The following is a 20,311-nucleotide window of genomic DNA, read 5'->3' on the forward strand; positions in this document are numbered from 1 at the left end:
GCACCTGAAATAAATCTGAACAAACAAAAAAATATTTTTAAGGAAATGTTTTTATTGTAATGAAGAAATTTGACTCTCCACAAAATTAAAATTTGTTTTTCAGGGCCATAACGTTTGTTTCTAGCAATATGACTTTGAAGGAGTCAATACATAGAACATAGAAAATAGGTGCAGGAGTAGGCCATTCGGCCCTTCGAGCCTGCACCACCATTCAATGAGTTCATGCTGAACATGCAACTTCAGTACCCCATTCCTGCTTTCTCGCCATACCCCTTGATCCCCCTAGTAGTAAGGACTTCATCTAACTCCTTTTTGAATATATTTAGTGAATTGGCCTCAACAACTCTGCAGTAGAGAATTCCACAGATTCACCACTCTCTGGATGAAGAAGTTTCTCCTCATCTCGGTCCTAAATGGCTTACTCCTTATCCTTAGACTGTGACCCCTGGTTCTGGACTTCCCCAACATTGGGAACATTCTTCCTGCATCTAACCTGTCTAAACCCGTCAGAATTTTAAATGTTTCTATGAGATCCCCTCTCATTCTTCTGAACTCCAGTGAATACAAGCCCAGTTGATCCAGTCTTTCTTGATATGTCAGTCCCGCCATCCTGGGAATCAGTCTGGTGAACCTTCGCTGCACTCCCTCAATAGCAAGAATGTCTTTCCTCAAGTTAGGAGATCAAAACTGTACACAATACTCCAGTTGTGGCCTCACCAAGGCCCTGTACAACTGTAGCAACACCTCCCTGCCTCTGTACTCAAATCCCCTCGCTATACACCGTTAAGACCCCAGTTACACCTAATCCAACAAGTCCTAACATTTAATGGAGTGTTTAACAGCCATATTACTGTGGAAAAGCCCAAGTTTTTGTCAGTTTCACTGAGTTCACTGATTGCTGCTATGGGGAGGGGGGCAGTGTGGGAGCAGTGAAATGAGGAGTGAACAGAAAATTAAAATAATCTATGAAAAATGTGCTTGGCACAGTGGTGGTTTTCAGCTGGTGGTGTGTGAGTTCCTGAACATCAGATGGGGTGGAATTTAATCACTGAGTAAGTTGGCATAAGCAGAGGCTTGGCTGCACTTTGCCTGCCTTCCTTTCCCATTGGCTAAGGCAACTGAGTTGTTGCAACACAGCACTTTGCTGCCCAAGTAGTGAAATGTTGCTGGTAGTGATTCAAATGAGCACAGCATCGGGGGCTCAACGGGTAGACTGAGCTGCCATAGGGGGGAAATGCTGGCATGGGAAGCATTTGGAGGAGTTCTGTGCCAGACTGCCAGGAACGATGTTACGAGTGGCCTCCGATTAGCAGAGAGAAAATCAACCCAGGGTCCCTGTCCTCCGGTCCAGTGACTCCTGCTGTAAAGTGGATGTCGGGTCTGGACAGGTTTTGGCTCAGTGATGGCTTTGCATAGTTGAGCGCTCTGATGACACTCATTTTCTAGGCTCTTGCATGAAGAATGGAAACTCAAGTGAGATACTGGAGGGACTACTGGCACTTGTATAACAGTACCCCAGCATGAGACAGAACTTTCAGAAGACGTAGAGAGAAAGTGGAAACAAAATATTCTAATCTATTTTTTTTTTCAACCAGGCCATTCGTGATGGAGTGATTGAGGCCAGTATTAACCACGAGAGAGGATACGTCCAGTCTAAGGAGACCATTGACATTTATGGCACAAGGGAGCCTCAGCTGGCTTTCCATCAGAGAATCTCCTTCTGTCTGGATATCCACAACATGTCTGTCAAAGTAAGGCAGAAACCCAACTGGCATTTTTCCATGGTTGCTTTAATTGAATTTTTTGGATAAGAAAAAAGCAACTAACACTGGCATAAATTTAGAATTATCTCTGGTCCACAATTTTCAGATTGGAGCGTTACATAATTCAACCTTTTTTAACCTTCATGGGCTAGATTTTCGGTTTTCGGAAAAACAGTCGTTTTACGTCAAAATTATCATTTTCGCTGCGCTACCGTTTTTAGGCCGAACTTTCGGCCTTTACAGGACACATCGGTAAAGGAGGCATTGCATGACGATTCGCAGCAAAAACCGCGAGTTTTGGCAACTTTCGTCCGGGGCCAGGAGCACTGCGAGAGAGGCCTTGGGAGGGGGGGGGGGAAAAGAAACAAAACAAATTCCAAAAAACATTTACACGGCCATTATCTATCGAATCGCTGAAAAAAAAATGTAAAAATTAAAACTTTAACTTACGTTTTTTGCAGGTTTTCATACCGCTGCTGGCAGGCTGCACCGACAGCTTTGACCTGTTGGTATTCTGGGCGTGGCGTACGGGTCGGGAGAGTGCCGAAAGTCCGACGCAAATACAATCTGCATTGTTGCACGTCGGAGCATCGTGGCAAAACCCGCTCGCACACCTGCCGAAAATCCCGCCCGCGGTTGGGTTAACTTGCCCATCAGCTCATTCGGTTGACTATTTGGACCTATCTTTACATAGACCAAGTGTTTTTCTCAGCAACAATTGCTCCAAGGGGAGTGATTAACATTTTGGCTGGGATTTGAGCTGAAAGAAAGCAATTGTATGGGGTCTGTAAGCTGATGTGACGTTGAAAACACAAAAGGGAGATTTCTTAATTAATTATTTCCAATGTATCAAAGTCATGTGACGAATGTGACTCACTGATGTCCAGTTTTACTGGACCACTGCAGAAATAATGATGAGCCAGATCTTGCATCTCCTTGGAGCCGAAAAGGCCAAGAGGAGATATGATAGAGGTGTTTAAAATCATAGAGTAAATAAAGAGAAATTATTTCCAGTGGCTGAAGGGTCAATAATGAGAGGGCACAGATTTTAGATAATTGGCAAAAGAACCAGAGGTGATATGAGGAAAAACTTTTTTAGGCAACGAGTAGTTAGGATTTGGAATGCACTGCCTGAAAGGTTGGTGGATACAGATTCAACAGTAGTCTTCAAAAGGGAATTGGATAAATACTTGAAGGAGAAAAAATTGCAATGATGTGGCGAGAGAGCCAGGGAGTGGGACTGACTGGGTTACTGTGCTAATATGTTTCTATGATTTTTTCTACTACCCTGTCTGGTTGTAGTTCTGGAGCCTGTGCAGTGTGTGAAAATATGAGCGAGGTGCTCATCCAAGTAGTGCAGTATATTTGGATTTGGTAGCAACTGTCTTTATTCTTTGGCTTCTAACGTCTACTTCACAAAAATATTCCTATTCAACAAAAGGATTATGTGGCAAGATTATTTTGAAATACTAATTTTCCAACATTGATGCCGATTTCTATTAAAATGATCCTATTTGAAGACTAGCATTGTCTGGCCCAGTGCCGCCACCTGTGTGTCTAGACTGGGATTATCGGCTTTCCTTTCTCTTTGAAGTGAGTGAGAACTCTGAACAGGTGCAACGTCTCAAATCCGGCAACCTCGGGACACAGACCCTGCCGGTTTTCGGATTTTTCCGGATTTTGGACAAGAAAATCAATCGGCCGAAAATTCCGGCCTCGCGGAAGTGTGCCTGGACCCGGCGAGCGAGGCCTCGTAAAAGCCGGTTTTCGGGGCGTCATGCGCTGAAAAACCGGCTTTTCCGATCTATCAAGATTTCTCTGAAGAGGGTCCTCCACATCCCCGAAGCTGATAACTAGTCCGGCCCGGCGGTTTTTGGACAATAATTCCAGATTTTATTTTACTGAATATCAAATGGGATTTTCTCAAAAATGTTTTCGGACAATTCTAATTTCTGGACAGCCGGATTTGAGACGTTGTACCATAGCTGGATCTACTCACCCATTGTAGAGCTAGCCGAGCTTTGTGATGGAATCGGGTCTGAATGGGGACCAAAGTCCAATGCTCTGGTCTAGAGCTCACTGGATGTCCCTCAAGGCAATTCGATTGTATCAGAATATAAAGACGGACTTATTATTTAGAACTTTCATCATTTCTAATCCCTAGAAATCTCAGCTGTCCACTTTTGCTTTACAGGCAATGCGATTCCCACCCAAGTCATACAACAAAGACCTGGAGTCTGCCGAGGTGAGATTTCCATTGATGAAAGTAACAAATGTGATTATGGGGAAGGTGTTTGATGGGGGATAGCATAATAGACCATCTGGAAGGACTGATTAGAGAACTAGATTCAGAAGGTAATTTTTGACCAGATCAGTGGATTGCTTTGAGGAGGTTACAGATCTATTTGTTAAAGATGAGGTAGTGATGTTACCTCCCTGGATTTCAGGAAGGCATGTATCCAACATGACAGACTTGATTCACAAAATGTGTTCCCATGGGATAGATGTCAGAGTAATAGGCAACAACAACAAATAGGCTATATTTATATAGCGACTTTAATGTAGTAAAACGTCCCAAGGCGCTTCACAGGAGTGTTATAAGACAAAAAAATAACTTTGACACCGAGCCACATAAGAAGAAATTATCGCAGATGAGAGGTTAAGTTTTAAGGAGTGTCTTGAAGGAGGAAAGAGAGGCGGGGAGGTTTAGGGAGGGGATTCCAGAGTTTAGGGCCTAGGCAGCTGAAGGCTCGGCCTCCGATGGTTGAGCAGTTATAATCGGGGATGCTCAAGAGGGCAGAATTTGAGGAGCGCAGATATTTGGGGGGGATGGGGTTGTTTGTGAGGCTAAAGGAGATTTCAGAGATAGGGAGGGGCGATGCCATGGAGGGATTTGTAAACGAGGATGAGAATTTTGAAATCGAGGTGTTGCTTAACTGGGGGGCCAATGTAGGTTCAGCGGGACTTGATGCGAGTTAGGACATGGGCAGCCGAGTTTTGGATGACAAGTTTACGTAGGGTAGAATGTGGGAGGCCAGCCAGGAGTGCGCTGGAGTAATCGAGCCGAGAGGTAACAAAGGCTTGGATGAGGATTTCAGCAGCAGATGAGCTGAGGCGTAGGCTGAGACGAGCGATGTTACCAAGGTGGAAACAGGCAATTTTAGTTATGCCGTGGATATGTGGCCAGAAGCTCATTTCAGGGTCAAATATGACACCTAGGTTGCAAACGGTCTGGTTCAGCCTCAGACAGATACTAAGGAGAGGGATGGAGTCGGTGGCTAGAGAACGCAGTTTGTGGTGGGGACCAGAGATAATGACTTCGGTCTACCCAATATTTAATTCTGGATGTTGGACAAGCAGTCTGACAAAGACCCGTGGAGGGGTTGAGAGAAGTGATGGTGAGGTAGAACTGGGTGTCATCAGCTTACATGTGGAAACTGATACCATGTTTTTGGATGATGTCGCCAAGGGGCAGCATATAGATGAGAAATAGGAGGGGGCCGAGGATAGATAGATAAGAATGGAACCAAGTGAGTGCAGTTCCAACCAGCTGGACGATGGTGGAGAGGCTGTTGGAGGAGGTTGGAGTGGTCAAACGTGTCAAAGGCTGCAGATAGGTCGCGAAGGACGAGGAGGAATAGTTTACCTTTGTCACAGTCACAAAGAATGTAATTGGTGACTTTGATGAGAACCGTTTCAGTACTGTGGCAGGGGCGGAATTCAAACATGGAGTTCCGGGAAAGGTGGGCACGGATTTGGGAGGTGACAACACTTTCAAGGACTTTGGAGAGGAAAGGGAGATTGGAGATGGGGAGGTAGCTGGCAAGCACAGTGGGGGGTCAAGGGTTTTTTTTTTGAGGAGAGGGGTGATGACGGCAGATTTGAAGGAGAGGGGGACCGTACCTGAGGAGAGAGAACTGTTAACAATGTCGGCTAACATGGGAGTCAGAAAAGGAAGTTCGGTGGTCAGCAGTTTAGTGGGAATAGGGTCAAGGGAGCAGGAAGTGGGTCTCGTGGCGAGGTCAAGAGGGGAGATCAGAGAGAAACTGGAGAAAGATGCAAGTTTAGGGTTAGGGCAGGGGGTTACCTCTGAGGAAGTTTGGTCCGGTGGGGATGTGGAAGGAAGGGAAGTGGCAGAGGCAACTGATCGGACGGTCTCAATCTTTGAGACAAAGAAGTCCATGAGCTCCTCTCACTTGTTGTTGGAGGTGAGTGTGGTGGAGACAGGACAGAGGGGTTTAAGAAGACGGTTAACAGTAGAGACTAGTAGCCGGGGAGTATCTTTGTATTCCAGGATGATCCTGAAATAGTGAGCAGTTTTGTCAGACAAGAGTAGGACCGGATAATGTTTAATGTGGTCCAGCCAGACCTGGTGGTGAATGGCTAAACCAGTTATCCGCCAATTGGTTCAAGCCTGCGCCCCTTGGACTTGAGGGAGCGAAGATGAAAGGCAGAAAACGTTAGTGGGAGTTGTGTACAGACCACCAAACAGTAGTAGTGAGGTTGGGGACAGCATCAAACAAGAAATAAGGGATGTGTGCACTAAAGGTACAGCAGTTATCATGGGCGACTTTAATCTACATATTGATTGGGCTAACCAAACTGGTAGCAATGCGGTGGAGGAGAATTTCCTGGAGTGTATTAGGGATGGTTTTCTAGACCAATATATCGAGGAACCAACCAGAGAGCTGTCCATCCTAGACTGGGTGATGTGTAATAAGAAAGGACTAATTAACAATCTTGTTGTGCGAGGCCCCTTGGGGAAGAGTGACCATAATATGGTAGAATTCTTTATTAAGATGGAGAGTGACACAGTTAATTAGAAAATTAAGGTCCTGAACTTAAGGAAAGGTAACTTCGACGGTATGAGGCGTGAATTGGCTAGGATAGACTGGCAAAGGATACTTAAAGGGTTGACGGTGGATAAGCAATGGCAAACATTTAAAGATCTCATGGATGAACTTCAGCAATTGTACATCCCTGTCTGGAGTAAAAATAAAACGGGGAAGGTGGCTCAACTGTGTGGCTAACAAGAGAAATTAAGAATCGTGTTAAAACCAAGGAAGAGGCATATAAATTGGCCAGAAAAAGCAACAAACCTGAGGACTGGGAGAAATTTAGAATTCAACAGAGGAGGACAACGGGTTTAATTAAGAGAGGGAAAATAGAGTACGAGAGGAAGCTTGCAGGGAACATAAAAACTGACTGCAAAAGCTTCTATAAATATGTGAAGAGAAAAAGATTAGTGAAGACAAAAGTAGGTCCCTTGCAGTCAGATTCAGGTGAATTTACAATGGGGAACAAAGAAATGGCAGACCAATTGAACAAATACTTTGGTTCTGTCTTCACGAAGGAAGACACAAATAACCTTCCGAAGGTACTAGGGGACCGAGGGTCTAGTGAGAAGGAGGAACTGAAGGATATCCTTATTATGCGGGAAATTGTGTTAGGGAAATCCCGGGGCCTGATAGCCTGCATCCCAGAGTACTTAAGGAAGTGGCCCTAGAAATATTGGATGCATTGGTGATCATTTTTCAACAGTCTATCGACTCTGGGTCAGTTCCTATGGACTGGAGGGTAGCTAATGTAACACCACTTTTAAAAAGGAGGGAGAGAGAAAACGGGTAATTATAGACCGGTTAGCCTGACATCAGTAGTGGGAAAAATGTTGGAATCAATCATTAAGGATGAAATAGCAGCGCATTTGGAAAGCAGTGACAGGATCGGTCCAAGTCAGCATGGATTTATGAAAGGGAAATCATGCTTGACGAATCTTTTGGAATTTTTTGAGGATGTAACTAGCAGAGTGGACAAGGGAGAACCAGTGGATGTGGTGTATTTGCACTTTCAAAAGGCTTATTGACAAGGTCCCACACAAGAGATTGGTGTGCAAAATCAAAGCGCATGGTATTGGGGGTAATGTACTGACGTGGATAACTGGTTGGCAGATAGGAAGCAGAGAGTCAGGATAAACAGGTCCTTTTCATAATGGCAGGCAGTGACTAGTGGAGTGCCGCAGGGCTCAGTGCTGGGACCCCAGCTATTTACAATATACATTAATGATTTAGATGAAGGAATTGAGTGTAATATCTCCAAGTTTGCAGATAACACAAAACTGGGTGGCGGTGTGAGCTGTGAGGGGGATGCTAAGAGGCTGCAGGGTGACTTAGACAGGTTAGGTGAGTGGGCAAATGCATGGCAGATGCAGTATAATGTGGATAAATGTGAGATTATCCATTTTGGGGGCAAAAACACGAAGGCAGAATATTATCTGAATGGCGGCAGATTAGGAAAAGTGGAGGTGCAACGAGACCTGGGTGTCATGGTACATCAGTCATTGAAGGTTGGCATGCAGGTACAGCAGGTGATGAAGAAGGCAAATGGTATGTTGGCCTTCATAGCTAGGGGATTTGAGTATAGGAGCAGGGAGGTCTTACTGCATTTGTACAGTGTCTTAGTGAGGCCTCACCTGGAATATTGTTTTCAGTGTTGGTCTCCTAGGAAGGACGTTCTTGCTATTGAGGGAGTGCAGCGAAGGTTCACCAGACTGATTCCAGGGATGGCTGGACTGTCATATGAGGAGAGACTGGATCAACTGGGCCTTTATTCACTGGAGTTTAGAAGGATGAGAGAGGATCTCATTGAAACGTATAAGATTCTGACGGGACTGGACAGGTTAGATGCGGGAAGAATGTTCCCGATGTTGGGGAAGTCCAGAACCAGGGGACATAGTCTTAGGAAAAGGGGTAGGCCATTTAGGACTGAGATGAGGAGAATCTTCTTCACTCAGAGAGTTGTTAACCTGTGGAATTCCCTGCCGCAGAGAGTTGTTGATGCCAGTTCATTGGATATATTCAAGAGGGAGTTAGATATGGCCCTTACGGTTAAGGGGATCAAGGGGTATGGAGAGAAAGCAGGAAAGGGGTACTGAGGGAGTGATCAGCCATGATCTTATTGAACTGTGGTGCAGGCTCGAAGGGCCGAATGGCCTACTCCTGCACCTATTTTCTATGAAGGCCCTACCAGGGGAAATGGCCAGGAGGAGAGAGAGTATTGATTTTAACAAGGACTAGGGCATCAAAGGTGGTGGTGAGGGTGTGATTGAGCAGATTGGTGGTTGCAGAAATGTCCTGGTGAATGGAGGGCCAACAGCTGGACAGTTTGGAGTTGATAAGTGCAGTTGTAAAAGAGTCGGGAAAGAACCTGGTTGATGCATAACTAAAATGTAGACTGCAAAGTTGATAGAGTGTGGGGTGGTGTCACATTGGAACTGGTTGCTGGTGTTGTTGGTCAGGGATCAGTATTGGGACTACAGCTTTTATTATTTATTTTATAAATTATCCAAGGTGCCTAAGTTTATGAATGCCACCAATTTGGGTACAGTGACCAATAATGTGTGATAATTAAAGGGATTTAGGCAAGCAAGGTCAGTGGGCAGAGAGTTCACAATGACAGATGGTGTTCAAAATAATACAATCAAAGTGATGGAATTGGGTAGAAGTGCACATGTGGAGTGCATATTGGAAATGATCACCTGCTTAAGGTAACAGAGCCAGAATGAGATCTGGGGAGTTTGGTGACTAAATTGTTGAAGAATTATCTGACCTTGATAAGGCCACATCTGGATTAATGTATTTAGTTTGGGATTTCTGTATTACGAGAAATATGTAGAATTATTGGTGGGAGTATAAAAGGTGACTATGATGTTACCTCCTGAATTTAAGAGAGCTGAATTATGAGAAAAGTCTGTGTTCTTGGGCATTTCGCTCTGGATATATGACAAACTTAGCTGAAGTTGTTAAGATTTTCACGAGCATGGAGAATTTGGACTCAAGAAAGATCTCCTGGTGGCCTAGGATTCAAGGATTGGGGACATAGTTTTTAAAGTTAAGGTTGTCAAATGAAAATTGTAAATTTAAGCAACATTTAAAAAAAAATAGGATCATAGAATTATGGAATAGATAATTAGTGTGTATGGTGGAACAGACAACCATAGCATGGAGGGTCATTAATTCCAGAATCACAGTATGGTAGCACTTTTACATCAGAAAGTTCAAGTCCCGCCCTAAGACTTGAGCACATAGCAATGGCTGACAGCCCAGTGCAATACTGAGGGAATGCTGCTTATTGGAGGTGCCGTCTTTCTGATGCTACATTGAAACAATGTCCCATTTTTCTGTTCCGGTGATTCAGATGAATTTTGAAGATCCCATAGCATTGTTTGAAGAAGAGCAGGGAATTCCCTGTCCTGGCCAACATTCCTCCCTGTTCCAACACTATCAAAAGGAAACCAGATTAACTGGTCATCCATCTTATTGCAACTTTTGTGATCTTCCTGTACACAAACCACCTGCAGCCAGTGCCTATGTCGCGATAGGCGCTGCACCTCAGTAATTAATTGTATGGGAAGTGTTTTGAAGCATTTCTGCGAAATGTGATAGAGCTTATAGCGCTATTTTTTATTTCAAATGAATTTACATGAATATATCGTACAGACCTTCAAATGTCCCTCTGCTTTTCAGGAGCGGCGAGAGCGGGAACAGCAAGATCTGGAATTTGCGAAAGAAATGGCAGAGGATGATGATGATGGATTCCCATGAGCCTGAATGGGATATTGATTCTGAGATGTTTGGAGCACTGTAACTGCAAACCGTAAAGATAAATAAAACCAGAATCGTGACTTTAAAGTATGGTGCAAGCCCTTTAATAGGCTCATGTCTGTCAGCATGTTTGAGAATGGGGGTGTTATACTCTGTCCAGGTTTGACACGTGTTTACCTGCTTTTATTTCTCTTCATTGTTGTTTTCCTAGGAATAGTTGCCTTTGTCCCTTTAAACCTTGTAAACAATAACTTACTGATGATAAATATATGGTCAATAAAACTGATAACACCAGTTTGTGATTTTTTTAATTTATTTCCCCTTATGTGAGTTACTAAACCATCAGCTGAGCCCAGTCAAACCAGATTTTAGCATCTTCAATTGTACATTGTGTTCTGTATGGTTTGAACAATAGAGAAGAATAATCAGTTCTCAGCCCTCAAAATTGAGAAGTTTTTGAGAATTACTGATAAATATTTAGAACACACCAAGACTCGCCACACTTCAAGGTTAATTTTTTAACCAATGGTGCATATTTATCAATTGAAAATATTGCATTGAGTTAATGTTACTTTTCAATAAACATCAACTTTCTTCACTTGTGTATCTCTGGACCAGGAATGAAGCTCAGACCAAATCATTATCTAGTGACTCGTGTTGAAAAATGTGTGTGTGCATCATCAAGTTAGGATAGGATTGGTCTTGTCTATACTCCCTGTTCAGAATACTCAGTGATCGGAAGAACATGCTAAATCCACTTGACATCTTCCACCTGGATCTATATTTGATGACGGTATCAATCCTGACCTCACCTGTTGTCCACATAAATACACTTCCAGCATTGGACAGTGAATAGTGAGTGCGAACATACAATAAATGACGGACAGGTAAAGACTATCTGGTCCATCCAGCATGTCCCACACAATTACAATACCTTGTGTATCACAACAGATACACTCCACCCCATCCCAAACCATGTGATCTCCTGGGAGAGGCAAAAAAAAAACCCTGGCCAATTTGGGGGGAGGAAATCTGGAAAATTCCTCTCCGACCCATCGAGGTGATTGAAACTAGTCCAGGAGATCACTTTGGCCATTAAATTCCCTGCAGTACCTACCTTCTGTAAGAGGTGATCTCCGCCAGAAACAAATCCAGCTTTTGCTTGAAGGAATTCAGCGAGTCTGCATCCAGCAGATGAGAGGGCAGCTTGTTCCAGAGGTCTATTGTTCTCTGGGAAAAGAACCATCTCCTGACATCTAACTTGGATCTAGCCTTATACAACTTAAATTTGTGACCCCTGGTCCTTCCTAACCTATTGAAATAAGCGGTCAGCTGGAACACAGTCTATTCCCTTCATTATCTTATAAACCTCAATCATACCAACCCTAAGTCTACACTGCTCTAAGGTAAAGAGTCCTAACTCCTTTAACCTATCTTGATAACTAAGATGCTTTAGACTTTGAATTAGTATAGTGTCTCTCTCCTGCACCCTTTCCAGAGCCTCAATATCACCCATCCTGTGAGGAGACCAAAACTGGACACAGTGTTCCAAGTGTGGCCTGACTATGGTCTTGTACAAGGACAAGACAGTATGCCTCGTCTTGTACTCAATTATCCAATGGATACACCCCAACACCCTATTTGCTCTAGCTATCGCTGCATGGCATTGCTCGTGTACCTTTAAGGATGTATGCACTAGAATGCCCAAATCTCTTTCTCCATCTTTAATGCCTTTCCCTGGAGGGTGTATGAATGTTGAGCATTTGCCCTGCCCACATGCATAACACTGCACTTATCTAAGTTGTACATAATTTTCCAGTCTTGAGCCCAGTCTCCCAGGACATTACGATCTGCCTGAATCAGACGAGTCTCTTCTACAGTTCTCGCACTCGCACAGATCAAAAGGGCCGAATGAGTATGTACAAAGACAAATAAGATGTAAACAGAAATGGTCCTATAAATTAAAGACATTTAACCCTCAAATAAATAGGGTTGAATACAAAGAACTAAAGAAAACAAAGGCTGCTATTAGATCAGCAAAAAGGCTAATGGAAAAAAGGATTGTAGACAACTGTGGCAGTAATGGGAAGAGCTTTTTCAGTTACGTAAAATCCGAGAACTATCAAAGACTGTATTGGGCCACTGAAGGGAATTCAAGGGCAGGTTACAAATGACTTACTGAGTATGGCGGAAATATTAAATGAGTATTTTGCATCAGTATTCACCCTTGAAGATGATGCCCAAATATTAGAATTTAATAATACTAGTTTCATCAGAAACATTAACATAGATAAGCATATTGTTTTAGAAAGAATTAAGAAAAATAGATAGAGTAGCCAGGCCGGATGATATCCACCCGAGGGTCCTCCGGGAGATGGGACATGCGCTGTGCGAGCCCCTGGGCTGTATGTTTAATAGCTCACTGCACGCTGGAATGGTTCCTACAGATTAGGAGGAGGCTAACGTAGTCCCATCTTTAAAAAGGTAACAGGGCAGACCCGGGTAACTATAGGTCCATCAGTAATAGGTACGCTGCTTGAAAGAATCATAAGGGATGCAATATATGAGTACTTAGATAGGGAGGGACATATTAGGGACACCTAACATAACATAAGAACATAAGAAATAGGAACAGGAGTAGGCCATACGGTCCCTCGAGCCTGATCTGATCATGGACTCAGCTCCACTTCCCTGCCAGCTCCCCATAATCCCTTATCGTTTAAGAAACTCTATTTCTGTCTTAAATTTATTCAATGTCCCAGCATCCACAGCTCTCTGAGACAGCGAATACCACAGATTTTTTGGCTTCGTAAAAAACATCATGTCTCTCAAATCTAATTGTATTTTTTGAAATAGTTACAAAGTTGGTGCATGAGGAAAGCCCAGTAGACATTGTCTACTTGGATTTCCAAAAAGCTTTTAACAAGGTACAGCATAAGAGATTTCTCTATAAGATCGGAGCATCTGGTATTAGTGGAAACATATTGAGTTGGATTCAGAACTGGCTGGCAGGACGCAGGCAGAGCAGTTATAAATGGATCTGATCTGTTTGCAGACCGGTCACCAGTGGTGTCCCACATGGATCAGTGTTGGGACCGTTGCTTTTTACTATTTTTATTAATGATCTGGATTCAAGGGTTGGCAAAACAATTTCAAATTTGCTTTTTCTTACCACATTTCCTTCTTTTGATTTTGGGTACATGTTTGCTTTCCATATTTTTAATCTTAATTCTTAAATTGAATACACAAGTAGAATTGAGATCCCGCTTTGATTTCTTTACTTTCCTCCTTCCTAACTCAGTGATATTGAGACCAGTTATAATGCTCGTAATGGTTCCCAGCTAAGACTTGCCATCATCATAGACTAAGAATAAGAACTATCCTGGTCTAGCTGCTCATTGGATAAACCCGTTGAGTTATGGAGGGAGTCTTTGTGAGGTGACTTTAACATTTGGAACAGAGCCTGTGTGTTTACTGCGTATGTCTAACTGAGGGTCATCTTAAAAAAGTGGATCTTGACAGTCCTCTTCTACTCTCTGAGGGCTGCAGCCACTTTGTGTCTCGAGGTAGCAACCGATTGCACGACTGAGAGATTGCTGGGGCCATGTTCTTTGTTCTCATTTGCATTCTGACTCTGGAAAAAAAACACTGCACTATTTAGAGCTCAGAATGAACCCTGATCTGTAAAACAAAGGCCTGTAAATGGAGCAGGAGACCAATGAATGCATCCCATTGCTGACTCAGGCAAACTATATTGTGCACTCGCACACAAAGGAATAGTACTTGTATTTACATAATGCTTTCTCCTGTCACCATCTCAAATGCTTCATGCAGTGAATTACTTTTGAAGTACAATATTGTTACGATGGTGAAGAAACCTTATGCTGGCTGTGTACAAATTGCCTTCGACAGCTGTCTATAAAAAGCATACCTTTTGTTTCTAAAAGTTTTGGCAGGCCAGTGTGTTTTACTGTAAGACTGCGATATTCTTCAGCTATTGGTTCTATAGCCGTTTTTTGCTATTTTCAAAGTCCCAAGTGCGTTTTCTTAAAATGAAGAACCCTTTTATCTTGGAGTTTCGGTGGCAGTCTGGGTGAGAATATTTTGACACTGGGACACAGATTTAAATCCAGAGGGAACAGAAGACCTCAGTGGCTTGAAGGGTCCTATGTACATTAAATTGCCAGTGAACATCAGGATAAAACTTGTTGCACAAAAGCAAAATACTGCAGATGCTGGAAATCTGAAATAAAAACAGTAAATGCTTAAAAAAGGAGGCAGACAAAAAGCAGGAAACTATAGACCAGTTGGCCTAACATCTGTGGTTGGGAAAATGTTGGAGTCCATTATTAAAGAAGCAGTAGCAGGACATTTGGAAAAGCAAAATTCGGTCAGGCAGAGTCAGCATGGATTTATGAAGGGAAAGTCATGTTTGAAAAATTTGCTGGAGTTCTTTGAGGATGTAACGAACAGGGTGGATAAAGGGGAACCAGTGGATGTGGTGTATTTGCACTTCCAGAAGGCATTTGACAAGGTGTCACAAAAAAGGTTACTGCACAAGATAAAAGTTCACGGGGTTGGGAGTAATATATTAGCATGGATAGAGGATTGGCTAACTAACAGAGAACAGAGACTCGGGAGAAATGGTTCATTCTCTGGTTGGCAACCAGCAACTAATGGGCTGCCGCAGGGATCAGTGCTGGGACCCTAACCATTTAAAATCTATATTAACGATTTGCAAGAAGGGACTGAGTGTAATGTAGCTAAGTTTGTTGATGATACAAAGATGGGAGGAAAAGCAATGTGTGAGGAGGACACAAAAAATCTGCAAAAGGACATCGACAAGCTAAGTGAGTGGGCAAAAATTTGGCAGATGGAGTATAATGTTGGACAGTGTGAGGTCATGCACTTTGTCAGAAAAAAAATCAAAGAGCAAGTTATTATTTAAATGGAGAAAGATTGCAAAGTACCGCAGTACAGCAGGACCTGGGGGTACTTGTGCATGAAACACAAAAGGATAGTATGTAGGTACAGCAAGTGATCAGGAAGGCTAATGGTATCTTGGCCTTTATTGCAAAGGGGATGGAGTATAAAAGCAGGAAAGTCTTGCTACAGCTGTACAGGGTATTGGTGAGGCCACACCTGGAATACTACGTACAGTTTTGGTTTCCATATTTACGAAAGGATATACTTGCTGTGGAGGCAGTTCAGAGAAGGTTGACTAGGCTGATTCTGGAGATGAGGGGGTTGACTTATGAGGAAAGGTTGAGGAGGTTGGGCCTCTACTCATTGGAATGCAGAAGAATGAGAGATGATCTTATCAAAATGTATAAGATTATGAGGGGGCTTGACAAGGTGGATGCAGAGAGAATGTTTCCACTGATGGGGAGACTAGAACTAGAGGGCATAATCTTAGAATAAGGGGCTGCCCATTTAAAACAGAGATGAGGTGAAATTTCTTCTCTCAGAGGGTTGTAAATCTGTGGAATTTGCTGCCTCAGAGAGCTATGGAAGCTGGGACATTGAATAAATTTAAGACAGAAATAGACAGTTTCTTAAACAATAAGGGGATAAAAGGTTATGGGGAGCGGGCGGGGAAGTGGAGCTGAGTCTATGATCGGATCAGCCATGATCTTATTAAATGGCGAACCAGGCTCGAGGGGCCGTATGGCCTACTCCTGTTCCTATTTCTTATATTCTTTATGTTCTTATGAAATACTCAGCAGGTCAGGCAGCATCTTTGGAGAGAGAAACCGAGTTAATGTTTCGGGTCGATGACCTTTCGAAAGGTCATTGATCATAAACGTTAACTCTTGTTTCTCCACAGTTGTTGCTGGACCTGCTGAGTATTTACAGCATTTTCTGTTTTTAAAACTCATTGTAACTTGGCACTAAATTATTTACCACAGAGGGAGGGGGTTAGTTTGGGAAATGGAAATGTCAACACTTTTTGCAGTAGAGGCTGCTGTTCTGGAGCTTGGTTAAAGCATATTAAGGGAATTTTACGCTGCATCTAACCTATATTTTATTGTATCCTGCGAGTATATAATGCAGATGGAAAACATTCTGGGCCAGAATTTGCCATTGGTATAAGAGTATTCCGTTATGCTGCCTTTGAAATGGACAGCAAGTTCTAAATCCCGAACTTGCAATCTATCATGTTCCAACTTGGCAGATGACCCGTGCCGACATTGAAATCCTAATTGCTGGCGCAGAGTTGGGCTAATTGCCCAGCAACTACATATGAACATTTTACGGGCTGGTGCAAACAGGCATAGGGCTTGTTTGTACCACGTAACGGGGTACCTCCTGACAAATCCAAGTCATTTTAAAAGCTATATGGGACCAGAAATGGAAGCATTTACAAATGACCCACAGGTTATTGTCCATGAAAAGTAAAGAACTGTCTTCCGATAGATTTTTAAAGGAAGCAATTATCAGTTTTTTAAATGTTTTCTTTTTGCATCTATGTGGAGTTCATAAGCTTTAAAAAAAATCCGTTCAGAAAGTGGAGGGAAGCAAAACAAACAAACTAAAAAGTAGCTGGCCATCCTAGACTGGGTGATGTGTAATGAGAAATTGGCAATCTTGTTGTGCGAGGCCCTTTGGAGAAGAGTGACCATAATATGGTAGAATTCTTTATTAAGATGGAGAGTGACACAGTTAATTCAGAAACTATGGTCCTGAACTTAAGGAAAGGTAACTTCGACGGTATGAGGTGTGAATTGGCTAGAATAGACTGGCAAATGATACTTAAAGGGTTGACGGTGGATAAGCAATGGCAAACATTTAATGATCACATGGATGAACTTCAACAATTGTACATCCCTGTCTGGAGTAAAAATAAAACGGGGAAGGTGGCTCAACCGTGGCTATCAGGGGAAATTAAGGATCATGTTAAATCCAAGGAAGAGGCATATAAATTGGCCAGAAAAAGCAGCAAACCTGAGAACTGGGAGAAATGTAGAATTCAGCAGAGGAGGACTAAGGGTTTAATTAGGAGGGGGGAAATAGAGTACGAGAGGAAGCTTGCTGGGAACATAAAAACTGACTGCAAAAGCTTCTATAGATATGTGAAGAGAAAAAGATTAGTGAAGACAAACATAGGTCCCTTGCAGGCGGATTCAGGTGAATTTATAATGGGGAACAAAGAAATGGCACACCAATTGAACCAATACTTTGGTTCTGTCGTCACGAAGGAAGACGCGAATAACCTTCCGGATGTACTAGGGGACCGAGGGTCTAGTGAGAAGGAGGAACTGAAGAATATCCTTATTAGACGGGAAATTGAGTTAGGGAAATTGATGGGATTGAAGGCCGATAAATCCCCGGGGGCTGATAGTCTGCATCCCAGAGTACTTAAGGAAGTGGCCCTGGAAATAGTGGATGCATTGGTGCTCATTTTCCAACAGTCTATCAACTCTGGATTAGTTCCTATGGACTGGAGGGTAGCTAATGTAACACCACTTTTTAAAAAAGAAGGGAGAGAGAAAACGGGTAATTATAGACCGGTTAGCCTGACATCAGTAGTGGGGAAAATGTTGGAATTAATCATTAAGGATGAAATAGCAGCGCATTTGGAAAGCAGTGACAGGCTCGGTCCAAGTCAGCATGGATTTATGAAAGGGAAATCATGCTTGACGAATCTTCTGGAATTTTTTGAAGATGTAACTAGCAGAGTGGACAAGGGAGAACCAGTGGATGTGTATTTGGACTTTCAAAAGGCTCTTGACAAGGTCCCACACAAGAGATTGGTGTGCAAAATCAAAGCACATGGTATTGGGGGTAATATACTGATGTGGATAGAGAACTGGTTGGCAGACAGGAAGCAGAGAGTCGGGATAAACGGGTCCTTTTCAGAATGGCAGGCAGTGACTAGTGGAGTGCCATAGGGCTCAGTGCTGGGACCCCAGCTTTTTACAATATATATTAATGATTTAGATGAAGGAATTGAGTGTAATATCTCCAAGTTTGCAGATGACACTAAGCTGGGCGGCGGTGTGAGCTGTGAGGAGGATGCTAAGAGGCTGCAGGGTGACTTGGACAGGTTAGGTGAGTGGGCAAATGCTTGGGCAGATGCAGTATAATGTGGATAAATGTGAGGTTATCCATTTTGGGGGCAAAAACACGAAGGCAGAATATTATCTGAGTGGCAACAGATTAGGAAAAGGGGAGGTGCAATGAGACCTGGGTGTTATGGTTCTTCAGTCATTGAAAGTTAGCATGCAGGTACAGCAGGCGGTGAAGAAGGAAAATGGTATGTTGGCCTTCATAGCTAGGGGATTTGAGTATAGGAGCAGGGAGGTCTTACTGCAGTTGTACAGGGCCTTAGTGAGGTCTCACCTGGAATATTGTGTTCAGTGTTGGTCTCCTAATCTGAGGAAGGACGTTCTTGCTATTGAGGGAGTGCAGCGAAGGTTCACCAGACTGATTCCAGGGATGGCTGGACTGACATATGAGGAGAGACTGGATCAACTGGGCCTTTACACACTGGAGTTTAGAAGGATGAGCGGGGATCTCACAGAAACGTATAAGATTCTGACGGGACTGGACAGGTTAGATGCGGGAAGAATGTTCCCGATGTTGTGAAAGTCCAGAACCAGGGGACACAGTCTTAGGATAAGGGGTAGGCCATTTAGGACTGAGATGAGGAGAAACTTCTTCACTCAGAGAGTTGTTAACCTGTGGAATTCCCTGCCGCAGAGAGTTGTTGATGCCAGTTCATTGGATATATTCAAGAGGGAGTTAGATATGGCCCTTACGGCTAAAGGGATCAAGGGGTATGGAGAGAAAGCAGGAAAGGGGTACTGAGGGAATGATCAGCCAAGATCTTATTTAATGGCGGAGCAGGCTCGAAGAGTCGAATGGCCTATTCCTGCACCTATTTTCTATGTTTCTATGTTTCTATTAATAGAGCCTTCCGGGGTTTAATGTGCATAAACATTTGTGTTATAAATAATGGGAGACCTCCTGTTTGCTGATTGGAGTGCCGATACACGCTACGCCCCTGGGATCCGTGGGCCACGACGCTGCCCTCTACTACGCAACGTCCAACTGCAACTTCTCGTTTGGGGCCTCGCAACAGGTAAGTGCACATTCGATTTGGATGTTGCTGGTGTAATTAAGGATTACGCCACCAACCACAACATCCCGGCCATAGAATCCCCTTTGACAAGCAAAAAGTTCACATAAAACTTTGGATGCATTTAGCAAGTTTCAGGTCAAAGATTGACTTCAATAATGAAACTATCAAACTACAGATATAAAAGCAGAAAATGCTGGAAATCTCAGCGGGCCAGGCAGCATCCGTGGAGAGGAAGCAGAGTTAACAGTTCGGGTCGATGACCCTTCATCAGTCAAAACTACAGAATCCATGTAGCGCATGGGCCTTTGAAGTTGAGCTTCAACCAATGGAAAAACGTTTTATCTTCCCTCTTCTACCTGGTGACTTATTAGGGGGCTCCACAGAGGCCGGGTACTGCCTCTCACATTTCCTCTAGCTGGAGTATGCTTTCACAGGCCTCCAGTTAGTTTACCCAAAGGACCCTGCCTTCACATGATGCCCACAGAGACATACAAATCTCGGGAGTGCTGAAGACAATTGTAGTGTGTTTGCCGCCTCCTTGGATGAAATGGGGTCACGCATCGCAAACTGGGATTGTACTTGCTGGGACCTTCTTGTTCTGCATGGCTTGGCCACTCATTCATTTAAACCAGCTGAGCGTTCGGGAGAGCCACTGACATTTAAAAAAAATAATTACTCCCACCTCCAAAATAGACTGTGGGAATAGTGAGAAAAATTAATGATTTTCATTTTTGTAAACTTAAGAACAAAAGGTCAAAAAGAGATGGAGTAAAATAACATTGAAAATAATAGCAGAGGCTAGAACGAGTACAGGTAGAGTTTTTAATTTTAACTTAAGATTGTGTTTTAGAGGTGTTTGGGTT

At 43.2% G+C, this 20,311-nt stretch overlaps 1 protein-coding gene across 1 annotated transcript in view; it reads left to right on the forward strand.

Annotated features, from left to right (window-relative positions):
• psmd3 (proteasome 26S subunit, non-ATPase 3) overlaps positions 1–10,657 on the forward strand; it is a 30,789-nt gene extending 20,132 nt beyond the window's left edge. Inside the window, exons 10-12 of the mRNA XM_070864293.1 lie at positions 1,596–1,751; positions 3,958–4,008; positions 10,286–10,657. Coding sequence (XP_070720394.1) covers positions 1,596–1,751; positions 3,958–4,008; positions 10,286–10,363 — 285 coding nt within the window. The 3' untranslated portion in view covers positions 10,364–10,657. The remainder of the gene's footprint in view (positions 1–1,595; positions 1,752–3,957; positions 4,009–10,285) is intronic.
• Positions 10,658–20,311: the final 9,654 nt, after the last annotated feature.

Source organism: Pristiophorus japonicus, chromosome 21 (genome assembly GCF_044704955.1).
Source record: "Pristiophorus japonicus isolate sPriJap1 chromosome 21, sPriJap1.hap1, whole genome shotgun sequence".
Taxonomy (NCBI): Eukaryota; Metazoa; Chordata; class Chondrichthyes; family Pristiophoridae; genus Pristiophorus; species Pristiophorus japonicus.